The sequence below is a fragment of the Rhincodon typus genome, chromosome 14 (genome assembly GCF_021869965.1).
Source record: "Rhincodon typus isolate 14 chromosome 14, sRhiTyp1.1, whole genome shotgun sequence".
Classification (NCBI taxonomy): domain Eukaryota; kingdom Metazoa; phylum Chordata; class Chondrichthyes; order Orectolobiformes; family Rhincodontidae; genus Rhincodon; species Rhincodon typus.
Window position 1 is genome coordinate 47226066 of NC_063345.1, and position 13103 is coordinate 47239168.

At 41.0% G+C, this 13103-nt stretch overlaps 1 protein-coding gene across 1 annotated transcript in view; it reads right to left on the reverse strand.

Annotated features, from left to right (window-relative positions):
• The window catches only part of phka1a (phosphorylase kinase, alpha 1a (muscle)), a 56173-nt gene that overhangs the window by 27963 nt on the left and 15107 nt on the right, over positions 1-13103 (reverse strand). The window contains exons 5-8 of the mRNA XM_020519318.2: positions 3194-3333; positions 2929-3085; positions 2063-2142; positions 1894-1972 (exon numbers count right to left, since the gene is read on the reverse strand). Coding sequence (XP_020374907.2) covers positions 1894-1972; positions 2063-2142; positions 2929-3085; positions 3194-3333 — 456 coding nt within the window. The remainder of the gene's footprint in view (positions 1-1893; positions 1973-2062; positions 2143-2928; positions 3086-3193; positions 3334-13103) is intronic.

Below are 13103 nucleotides of genomic sequence, written 5' to 3' on the forward strand. Positions count from 1 at the left end.
GGGGAGGTGTAGGGGCAGGTGTAGCACTTCCTGTGGTTGCAGGGAAAGGTGCCGGGTGTGGTGGGGCTGGAGGGGAGTGTGGAGCGGACAAGGCAGTCACAGAGAGAGTGCTCCCTCCGGAAGGCAGATAAGGGTGGGGAGGGAAAAATGTCTTTGGTGGTGGGGTCAGATTGCAGATGGCGGAAGTGCCAGAGGATGACGCATTTGATCCGGACGTTGGTGGGGTGGTATGCAAGGCCGAGGGGGATTCTGCTTTGGTTGTTATTGGGGGGAGGGGGTGCGAGGGATGAGTTGCGGGAAATGCGAGAGACATGGTCAAGGGCGTTTTCGACCACTGTGGAGGGGAAGTTGCGGTCCTTGAAAAACGACGACATCTGGGATGTCCGGGAGTGGAATGCCTCATCTCGGGAGCAGATGCAGCGGAGGCGAAGGAATTGGGAATAGGGGATCGCACTTTTGCAGGAAGGTGGGTGAGAGGAGGTGTATTCTAGGTAGCTGTGGGAGTCAGTAGGCTTGAAATGGATATCGCTTTCCAGGTGGTTGCCAGAGATGAAAACAGAGGTCCAGGAAGGAAGAGAGGTATCGGAGATGGTCCAGGTGAACTTAAGGTTGGGGTGGAAGGTGGTGGTGAAGTGGATGAACTGTTCGAGCTTCTCGTTGGAGCACGAGGCGGCGCCGATACAGTCATCAATGTAACGGAGGAAGAGGTGGAGGATAGGACCAGTGTAGCTTCGGAAGAGGGATTGTTCCACGTATCCTACAAAGAGGCAGGCACAGCTTGGGCCCATTCGGGTACCCATGGCCACCCCCTTTGTCTGTAGGAAGTGGGAGGAATTGAAGGAGAAATTGTTAAGGGTGAGGACGATTTCAGCTAAGCAGATAAGGGTGTCAGAGGAGGGGGAGTGGTCGGGCCTGCAGGACAGGAAGAAGCGGAGGGCCTTTGGGCCATCTGCATGGGAATGCAAGTGTATAGGGACTGGACGTCCATGGTAAAGATGAGGTGTTGGGGACCAGGGTATCAGAAGTTTTGGAGGAGATGGAGGGTGTGGGTGGTGTCACAGACATAGGTGGGGAGTTCCTGGACCAAGGGGGAGAAAATGGAGTCGAGATAAGTGAAGATAAATTCGGTGGGGCAGGAGCAGGCGAAGACAATGGGTCGACCAGGGCAGTCAGGTTTGTGGATTTTGGGAAGGAGATAGAAACGGGCGGTGTGGGGTTGGGGAACGATGAGGTTGGAGGCGGTGGATGGAAGGTCACCTGAGGTGATGAGGTTGTGGATGGTTTGGGAGATGATGGTTTGGTGGTCGGGGGTGGGGTCATGATCAAGGGGCCGGTAGAAGGAGGTGTCAGAGAACTGGCGTCTGGCCTCGGCAACGTGGAGGTCAGTGCGCCATACTACAACTTCGCCTCCCTCGTCCGCGGATTTTATGGTGAGGTTGGGGTTGGAGCGGAGGGAGCAGAGGACTGCACGTTCTGTGGGGGAGAGGTTGGAGTGGGTGAGAGGGGTGGAAGGTTGAGGCGATCGATGTCTCGACGGCAGTTGGAGATGAAGAGGTCGAGGGAAGGTAGGAGGTCTTGGGATGGTGTCCAGGAGGAGGGGGTGTGTTGGAGGTGGGAGAAGGGGTCAGTAGACGGAGGGTTAGGATCTCAGATTCTCCAGCATTGGCAGTTCCCACTATCTCTGAATCCTGGTATTTTAATTTTATTCAGAAAATTGTCCAAGCTGAACTTTTTGACTCATGTTTTGGTGTTCAACAGGATGTTGTGCCAAACTCAACAAGTAATCCATTGACAACAGGGGAGAAATAATAATTGGCTATTAAATCTGAATGTATATAAACATTGAAATTCAAATTGGACTCATTAACAATGTTTTTTGTTGCATGAACTAACCTGTGTGAGAATGACCAAACTGACATTTTGTTCGCTAGCTTCTTCAATCAGTTTTGTAAGCTCATTAAGTGGCAAAGGTCTAATAAGAAAGAAAGAAAGATCATAAATTGATATCATAACTACTTCAATATAATGTGACCCAATACCTAGTCTTCAGTGAAGTACTCACGCTGAAATTGTTCTCTCATGAGGTTCAGGAGGAAGGCCAACAGTAAGATGCTTCTGATTTGATAAGAGTGTTGTGCAGGCCTGTGGTAGATTGCATCAAAAATGAAGTTATATCAAAAATGCAAATATTATATACTTAAAAAGGAACAATTTTCAACCAGTCACTACTTGACTTATTGACAATGAAGATGATTCAATAGCTCAGTAAAGTACTGGATTACTTTGTTATTTATTAGAAAACATGCCATATGCCAGACTATACAATACTGATCAGGGATCAGGGATCAATCTCAGTCAAGGTAACAGCGGAACTCTTGTATGGTTAAAATACAGCCAAGATTTACCATCCCTGGTTATTGAGTAACTGCTTATAAAGTCTACACACAAATAACGATAAGGCTCAATTGTGATATCTTACACAATCAAATAACAGACTGACACCATGACAGTGGTGAAGTAAACTTCATTTCAAAAGGTTGAAGACATTTGTTGTCCAGAATCAGTCACTGCTGTCATAAGGTAAAAAAGGATAAAATAACAGCAAAACTCAAAGCTGTTGAAAACAAATATAAAATAGATATAAAAGCTCAATTCCACATTGTGATGAAATTGGAACTTCACAAATGTTCAGTGGAATTATAATTTGTCATGTGGCTGTGCTCCAGTTCTATCACACCGTTAACATACACAAGACATTTTCAATATAAATTGCAATGCAAAAAAAAAATTCACCACATTAATAAAGAAGGTCAAGTGAGTATGTGGCATGCCTACAGATTTCAGACTTGGAAAACGTTAAAATTGCTATAGATAACACCACATATTAAGCACTGTGCAATACAAATGTGAAGGATTAGACTTAACGACCTGATCAAGTTCTTCAATCTTTTTTTGGAGCATGCCAGATATGTAACGGATTAGTCCCCATTGGTGAGCATTACCAACTTTTGTGTATAGCTCCATTAGGAGATCACGGACAGTGGTACTAGGATTATCCGTCATATTTGTATCCCAATCCATACCCCTACAGATAGAACAGGAAGGTATTGAAAGAGAAACAAAGTTACAAATCAAATCACATATTAATCATTATCTGAAAAATATATATTTTTTGAAAAATGAAAAACCTTACTTTGTCATATATATTACATGGATAATCTCGAACTGTTCTTGTAAGGTTGAGCACGTTTTTAATTGTTCAACTAAGGCTTTGCAATCTATTTCACCATAGGCATTCTTCGGCAAATCCTTTCTAAGGGTGGCTGATGAATACTGATACAAAATAAGAATGAAATCAGAATTATAATTGCAAATCTTTAATTCTACAGTCACACAAGTTCAATAGGCTTCTATTAGCATAGGTACAGAAGTAGTTAATTTTAATTTTATAATTTACACCTGCCATAAAAACTCAAAATCACTCTTAAATGGCCTTCAAGGAAAAGAACCTGACATCCCTATTTGGGCTGTTTGTCAATGTTTGATTTTTTAATAGCATCTGAGGTATCAATGAAAGGCAAGTAAGGAATGAGCAACATATATAACCTTCACAAGTGACACATTGCCATCCTCATACCAACTATAAATTAATGTTACCTGGTTATAAATTTAAAACATTTAGAAAAGAGGAAAGTAAATATATGATTTTGTCATACTGACAGAATACAGACTAGGTTAAAATATGCATCTGTGACCTTATTCCAGAAAGTATTTACAGAATTCAGGTACCACAGCCATATAGTAGATTGTTTGAGTAAAACCATCTTCAGTTACTTCAAATGTACTTTGAATTTTTCTTTCTACATAAAGATTTTTAAAGCTCATGGAGGAAGCAGAACTTCTGTGGGGAACAAATCTTTATCCAAAGTCCATTTAGAGTCAGCTGTGCCCAAGGTAAATTCTCTCTTTTGCACAGTCAGATTCATTGCTGCTGAGTCAAAGACCTGGAACTACCTCTTGAACAGAAATATGGTTATACCTAAATGCACCCATACACCCAGGACTACAATCGTTCAAGAAGACAGCTTACCATCATTTTCTCAACAGCAATTAAGGCATTAAATGCTGGCCTAACCATTGACATCCACATCCCATGAATACATGTTTAAAAACCTAATTTGAATTGGTGAAAATAGAGCGGCTTTGGCAGGGTGGCCAACTCAGTTTAAAAAAAAAAGGACACTTTACTACAAGGGACAATTGGAAAGTGCTGAAGGGCCATAGGGGCAGGATTGGCGGAAAGTGCTGACAGAGACTGCAGTGGTGGTGGGGAGTGGCATTCAGACAAGATTGTAGCTTGCACTGCTTTGGTTCCCTTGCGGCTTGGGTTTGTACATGTGTAACAGTACAAAAAAAAAATCATGATTCAGACAAGAGAAAGCCAAGGCAAGCAGTGGTCCAGAAAGCTCCAACTCAGGATACAGGAATAGAAGGCCAATAATACAGGAAACAACCTAATATCACAAGCTTGATTGCAAGAGGAGAGCACCACATTGGAAAGTAAAGCTTCTTGTACATCAACTGAACAAGTATTTCAGGTCAGATGAGGCATAAGCTGGACACTGATGGCTATTTCCCTAGTTTGCAGTAATGGTACTTCTGCTGTAAAACTCTCCGTGAAAGCTGTTTTCAGTTCTCTGCTGTTTCTTAGGTTGTGAAAGTCGTCTACTGCTTCAACCATGTGGCCACATTTGTTTGAAGCACTAGTGTTAGTAGGCTAATGACCTAAACTCAAGCCTGCCTTCAATGTTCAAAAGTTTGTGCTTTTCAGCAAGGTAACTGCAATAATTAGACCAAATAATGTTTAATCATACTTTTTCTCTCCCTAGCCCAGAGTACTCATATACCCTGACATGCTTAAAACAAATACACAAAATACTCTAAGACTCAGCATATCAGCTAACCTCTTTTCAGAGGCTCAGGTCGATTCGTTTTCAGGTACATGAAAAGGCATTATAAATAGGCTTTAATTTTAAGCCAATTTTTAATTAAATACTTTTTTATACTTTCAATCAGAAAAATAAAGTAACCTTTCTGCCTGGAATTCAGCCCTTGTAATGCTTATGATTTTAAGCTGCAGGTTCCTGAACTAGAGATAGTAGGAACTGCAGATGCTGGAGAATCTGAGATAACAATCTGAGATATCTCAGGTTCCTGAACTACTTGTCTACAGCGGGATCAAAGCAGACACATGAAATTTGTGCCCATCAAGGGCCTAGTATTGCAAGAATACTCAACTGCATCCAATAGGACCAGAGTGAGGAATGTGCACGGCTTTTCTGTCAGGCTGAAGCAGCTCAGCAGATGGAAGATGAAGTGGGGTATAGGCAAATGTATCCTTTGAGATAACAGTGATGGCTTCTCAAGGGAACACAGTGGCACCATAAATGACTCAGCGCAACAGGATCGGAGGAAGGAGAGAGTGAAAGAACTGTACTGATGGGGATTCCTTAGGAGAACAGATAAACATATGTGTAGCCAGTATGGTACATTGCCTTCCCAGTGCCAGGGTCAAGGATGTCACAAATGACATCAAGACATTGTTCTGGGGGAGGGTGAATAGCCAAGGTCACAGTCCATGCTTGTACAAATGAGTGGGTTACTAAGTAGGGGTCAGATTCCAAAAGCATATCCTAAGAAGCTAGAAGGAGATTGAAAGGCAAGATCCCTGCAACAGTAATATCTCAGGATTACTCTAAATCATACATGTTAGTGAGATAGAAACAGAAAAATTGAGTGTTTGAACACACAGCCAGAAAATTGGTGTATGAGGAACAGCATCAGGTTTCTGATGTTGTGGGACTGCTTATGGGGCAAGTGAGACTTAATCAAGATAGACAGTTGCATCTGGGCAGGATGAGGACTAACCACCTCAAAGAGATTTGCCAGTTCTGTTGGAGTTTAAAATGAGTTGGTGGGGGTAGAAACATAACAGAGTTCAGATTCAAGGAAAGCAAACTAGAAGCAAGAATTCAAAACAGAAGAAATAATGACAAGCATCAAAAAGGATCTCAAACAGACCATTTTGTTGAAAAGGCCAAATTAAAGACCCTTAATTTGCAAGCGCAAAGTACTCACAAAAGGTTGATCGTCCAAATAACAAATTGAGGGAGATTGATATAATTTCATTGCCATTTCAGAGGCAGGAGTAAAGTGACTGAGACTGGGGACTGAATGACTGAGGATATTCTAAATTAGGAGGGACAGAGGAAAAGGAAAAGGAGGTGAGTTGGCATCAATAGAATCAGTTTGGGTGGAGTTCAGCAGCAGCAAGGAGAAGCAACATTGGAGGGAGTTGTTTAAAGAACACCAAACTGTGGTACCAATATTGGCCAAATAAGGAAATTAGAGATGCTTGTAACGCAGATAAGCCAGTAATCATAGGCGACCTCAAATTGAACATAAAGTAGCTTAACCAAGTCAGAACTAATTCTGTGGGATGAATTCCAGGAGTGTATATGAAATGGATTGGTGAAACAGTATGTTGAGGAACCAACAAGGGACTGGGCTATTTTGGATTTGGTGTTGTGCCATGAGAAAGTGCTAATTAAAACCATGGTGTAAACAAGAGACTTTGGAAAAGAGTGACTGTACTGTGATGGAATTTTATACAGAGTTTGAATGTGTCATGGATCATTTTGAAACAAAAGTCTTACATCTGTGGAAACCATGCAAGTTGGCCGGGGGGATTGGGAAAATACAGAGTCACAGAGATATACAGCACGGAAACAGATCCTTCAGTCATGCCAACCAGATATCCTGTATAAATCTCATCGCATTTGCCAGCGTTTGGCCTATATCCCTGTAAACCTTCCCATTCATGTACACATCCGGATGCCTTTTAAATGTTGCAATCGTACTAGCTTCCACCACTTCCTCTGGCAGCTCATTCCATGCACACACCATCTTCTGCGTGAAGAAGTTGCCTCTTAGATCCATTTTAAATATTTCCCCCCTCACCTTAAACCTATGCCCTCTAGTTTTGCACTCCCCCCCACCCGGGGGGAAAAGGCCTTGCCTATTTACCCTATCCATGCCCCTCATGATTTTATAAACATCTATAAAGGTCACCCCTCAGCCTCTGACACTCCAGGGAAAATAGCCCCAGCCTATTCAGCCTCTCCCTATAGCTCAAACCCTCCCAGCCCTGGCAACATCTCCATAAATCTTTTATGAACCCTTTCTAGTTTCACAACATCCTTCCTATAGGAGGAAGGCCAGACCTGCATGCTATACGCCCAAAGTGGCCAAACCATTGTCCCGTACGGCTGCAACATGACCTCCCAACTCCTATACTTACTCAATGCATTGACCAGTAAAGGCAATCATAACAAACGCCTTCCTCACTATCCTGTCTACCTGTAACTCTCAAGAAACTATGAACCTGCGCTCCAAGGTCTCTTTGTTCAGTAACACTGCCCCAGGTTTATACCATTGAGTGCAAAAGTCCTGCCCTGATTTGCCTTTTCAAAAGCAGCACCTCACATTTATCTAAATTAAATCCCATCTGCCACTCCTCAGCCGATTGGCCCATTTGAGGTAATCTTCTTTGCTGTCCACTACACCTCCAATTTTAGTGTCACCTGCAAACTTACTAACCATACCTCCTATGTTCACATCCAAATCATTTATATAAATGACAAAAAGCAGTGGACCCAGCAGTGATCCTTGTGGCATACCGCTGGTCACAGGTTTCTGAAAAGCAATCAACCATCACCACCCTCTGTCTTCTACTTTCGAGCCAGTTCTATAGTTCTCCCTGTATTCCATGTGATCTAACTTTGTTAATCACTCTATCATGAGGAAAATTATCAAACACCTTACTGAAGTCCATATAGATCACATCCACCGCTCTGCCCTCAACAATCCTCTTTGTTACTTCTTCAAAAAAAAACTCAATCAAGTTAGCGAGACACGATTTCCCACGCACAAAGCCATGCTGACTATCCCTGATCAGTCCTTGCCTTTCCAAGTACATGTAAATTATGACCCTCTAGATTCCCTCCAACAACTTGCCCACCACCGATATCAGGCTCACCAATCTATAGTTCCCTGGCTTTTCCTTTCTTAAATAGTGGCACTGCGTTAGCCAACCTCAAATCTTCCTGCACCTCACCTGTGACTATCCATAATACAAATAGCTCAGCAAAGAGCCCAGCAATCTCTTCCCTTGCTTTCCACACAGTTCAGGCACTGGGATTTATCCACCTTTATGCGTTTTAAAGACATTCAGCACCTCTGCCTCTCTAACATGGACATTTTTGAAGATGTTACTATTTATTTCTCCACATTCTACATCTTCCATATCCTTCTCCACAGTAAACACTGAAGTAAAATACTGGTTTAGTATCCCCCCCATCTCTGCAGTTCCACACAGTGGCCTTGATGATCATTATGGGCCCTATTCTCTCGCTAGCTACCCTTTTGTTCTTTATGTATTTATAAACTCCCTTTGGATTCTCCTTAACCCTATTTACCAAAGCTAGTTCATGTCCCCTTTTTGCCCTCCTGATTTCCCTCTTAAATATACTCCTACTGCCTTTATACTCTTCTAGGGATTCACTTGATCTCTTTTGTCTATAACTGACATATGCTTCCTTCTTTTTTTTGACCAAAACCTCAATTTTTCTAGTCATCCAGCATTACCTACACTTACCAGCCTTGCCCTTCACCCTGTCAGGAACATGCTGTCTCTGGACTCTCCTTACCTTATTTTTGAATGCTTCCCATTACCTGCAAACATCTGCCCCAATCAAGTTTGAAAGTTCTTGCCTACCACCATCAAAATTGGCCTTCCTCCAATTTCGAACTTTAATTTTTAGATCCAGTCTATACTTTTCCATCACTATGCTAAATCTACACAATACCCAAAGTGCACCCGCTACAGACACCTCAGTCACCTGCCCTACCTTATTTCCCAAGAGTAGGTCAAGTTTTGCACCTTCTCTAGTAGGTGCATCCACATACAGAATCAGAAAATTTTCTTGTGCTTAAATTTCTCTCCGTCCAAGCCCTTAACACTACAGCAGTCCCACCTATGCATTCATCTGCTCTATCCTCCTATTCCTACCCTCGCTAGCTTGTGGCACCTCAAAGATTTGCTGGTTGACAGAAATGACTTGCTTTTAAAAGAATATTGGCAGGTCTACAGTAGATGTACATTTCTCTAAGGCATAAACACCCAAAGGGATAGATAACTCAATCACAACTAACAAATAGTTAAAAATTGCATGAGATCAAAGGAAGTGGTTTATAAGAATGCCAGAAACAGTGGTAAATCTGAGCACAGGGACCAATTTAGGACCCAGCAAACGAGGGCCAAGAAACTCATAAGGAAACGGAAAAAAGATTATGAATGCAACCAGTGAGGAATATAAAGTCAGACCGTAAAAGCTTCTATTGATATGCAAGAGGAAAATGTTTGCTAGGATAAATATCAGTCCATTGCAAGTGGACATGTGAGAATTTATAGTGGTGACATAGTGGAGAAAGAGTTACTTTGAGTTGGTCTTCACAGGAAACACGGAAAAGTTCCCAGAAATACAAGGTGACTAAGGGACTTGTGAAACTGAAGAGGTATAAGAAACTAGCATTAGTAAACAGATAGCATTTGGAAAATTAGTTGGATTGGGGATTGACAATCTGCTGGATCAGATGAGCTTCATCCAGTGTTGAAGGAAGTAGCAATGGAGATAGAGATAGCAGACTCGGACTACTATCTTTTGTAATTCTGTAGATACGGGAAAGATTTCTGGTGACTGTTAGGTGACAAATATAACTCCACCATTTAAAAAGGTAGGAATGCAGTGTGGAGAGCTACAGACATCCATAGTTAGTATCTATTATAAAGAAGGCCGAATATTTAGAAAAGAATGGCAATATTGGGCAGAGTCAATGCGGATTTATGATAAGGAAATAATGATTGATGAACTTGGAGCTTTTTTGAGGACATTTATTGGAGACTAGTGATATGATTCCAGCAAATGTTATTACCTGAGAAACCAGATCGCAGTCAGGAATCTGGATTGATAGATGATATTTTTGATTGTTCTCGTTTTAAGTAAAAGTGAAACATCACAGACCCATGAACATACAGTACTGCAGATTTTGCTTTAACAGTAAAAGAAGTTTATTACAAAAGGAACAAAGATATAAAAGAATAATCCAAATTAACTACTTATAATACAAATTCAATAGATATTAAACACCGATTAATTAAGGAAGGATTAAGGAAACTGGGTTGAAGTTCTCTAGAGTTTCAAAGACTGCAAGATGATCTCATTGACATGGCAAGGTGGATATAGAGAGAAAGCTTCCCTTGTCTGTGATGCTAGAAGCTGGAGACAGATTTCAGGACACGAGGAAATCTATTTACGATTGAGATCAGGAAGATTTTCTTAATTCTGACATCAAGGAATCTTTTGAATGTTCTAACCAAGAGGCCTTGGAAGCTCAATCCTTGAGCAGTTTCAAGACAGAAATTGATAGGTTTATGGAGACTAGTGACCTTAAAGATATGGAGATAGTGCAGGAAAGTGTCGAGGAGATGATCAGCCATGATCTAAAATGGCAGGGCAGGCTCATGGGGCTGAATGGCTTACTCCTGTCCCTTTATCAACAAAATTGCCCATTCGCAATACACCAAAATATCAGGGAGGTAACAGTTTCACTACATTAGAGGAGACATTTCTTTCACCATGGGCAAAATAAAGAAGTACAAGTCTTCACTTGTAAGATAAGCTTCTCAAGACGCAAGGACAATAATCAATACTTTAAATTCCAGATTTGCTATCTGTTAGAACAATTTAATATAATGTTTACCGACATCACTGCTGCTGGACTCTTGGAGAGTCACTTGCCTTAATGCCAAGTTTAAACTGCCACCTGAGAAGGGTAATCCATGCCACTAGTCACTTATCATTTCTCTTTGAGGTCAGCAGCAAGTGGCATTGTTTCCTCACTGATAGCAAAATCCATTTGAACATGTTTTTAGGAAGTTCAAAGTCAGATGCTCATTTGCAGTTCAATTCGTTTTATTTCAAACTGTCAACCAACTGCTCCTCACAAGCACCCAGATTCAGATTAGATTCCTGTCTGGCCTGTTTCCAACTGTCAATTGCACCTCAAATAAAAGGATAGAATACATTTGTCACTAACTTTTGATTAAAAGTTTGCTTCTGCTCTACAGTCTCAAATTCAAGTTCCTTCTCACATCAGAAATACAAATAACAAAAATATGCATTTACTTAGTGCCTCTAACAATGTAGAATGTCACAAAGGTGGGCTTTAAACTTTGCCTCAGGATAGAACATTATAATCAAGCTAGGAGTCTCTCTTAAATGTCTTTTGGGGTGCTCCATTGTGACAGTAATATCAGCGAGCCCCTTAATCTTGCTTTGCTATTGCTGATCTGGGAGCTAATTTCACATCCCTTAACATCTTTGGAGACCAAAAATGCACTTAACTTATTGTATACAACAATTTTCAGAAAGATTTTTACTTTGTTCTGTGAAAGAGAAATCATGTTTAATTAACTTATTGTAATTCTTTGAAGGAGTAACATATGATGTGAACAAAAGGGAAATGGTGGATGTATTTTACTTTGATTCCCAGAAAGCATTTGGTGCTACATACAAGTGTCATTGCAGAAAATAAAAATATACTTTCTAGGGAGAGAGAGATAGGCTAGCTGACAGGAAACAGTAGTTATAAATGGATCATTTTCAGGTTGATAAAATGTAATGAGTAGCGTTCCACAACTATCAGTGCTAGCACTTCAAATTTTCACCATTAATTTAAATTACTTGGATGAAGAGATCAAAGGTATGGTTGCTGAATTTACTGAAGACAACCACATATAGGAAAGTATGTTGTAAAGAGGATGTAAGGAAGCTATAAACAGTAGGTTTGTGACAAACTGGTAAAGTGGGCAAAGGTCAGGTAAATGGAGTATAACTTGAGAAAATATAAATTTGTCCATTTTAGCAGGAACAAATAATATCACAATGGTGAAAAATTGCAGAGCTCTGAGATGCAGAGGGAACTGGATGTCCTAAAGCACAATTTGCCACAGGTTTTAAAAAAAAAAATTCACTCATGGGAGATATTGATATGGCTAGTCCAGTTCAGTTTCTGGTCAAATATAACCTCCAGAATATTGATTAGGGATGTTGAATTGCAGGTACAACAAGCAATTAGGAAAGCAAACAGAATTTTATTGTTGATTCTGGGGGGAATTGAACACAAAGATGGAGGTTATACCCGAGTTATACAGGGCATTAGTGAGATCACATCTGGGATACTGCTTATTGCATTGTTGTGTATTTAGGGAAGGATGTAAATGTATTGCAAGTATTTCAGAGAAGGTCTATAGATTAATGTCAGGAATTTATGAGAAAAGGTTAGGCAGCTAACTTTGTATCTGCTAGGGTTTAGAAGAGCAAGAGGTGACTTGATTTCAACATAAGATCCTGAGGGATCTTTACTGAGTGAATGTGGAAAGGAGATTTCCTCTTATGGGAGGATCTAAAATAAGGAGTTATTGTTTCACATTAAGGGGTCACCCATTTAAGACTGAGGTGAGAATTTGTTTTCTCCAAGGGTTGAGTGTCTTTGGCACTCTCTTCCTCAAAAGATAGTAGAAGCAGACTCTTTGCATATTTGTAAAGCACAGATAGGGATGTCACAGATTCTTGACAAGCAAGAAGTGAAACATTATTTCAGATAAGTGAGAAGGCGGAGTAATCAGATCAGCCATGACCTTACTGAACGGTGGAGCAGTCTTGAGTGGCCACCTCCTTCTCCAAATTCATTACTGTTAATGTTCCCTGAGCAATATATTCTGTTTGCCCTGTTCACTATTACTGCACACTGACCTGGTGTTTCTCCAAGTGTTTTCTGGAAAAATGCTCAGGTCAGTCTTTGGAGTCATTTCCTAGAGGTTTTTTCTATTTCTATTGGCCTCTTATTGCTTCCCTTTCCAAACTTAGCTTTGTATTTCTTTACGTAAACATCTCCAACTTCTAATCTAAATTTCCAACCTG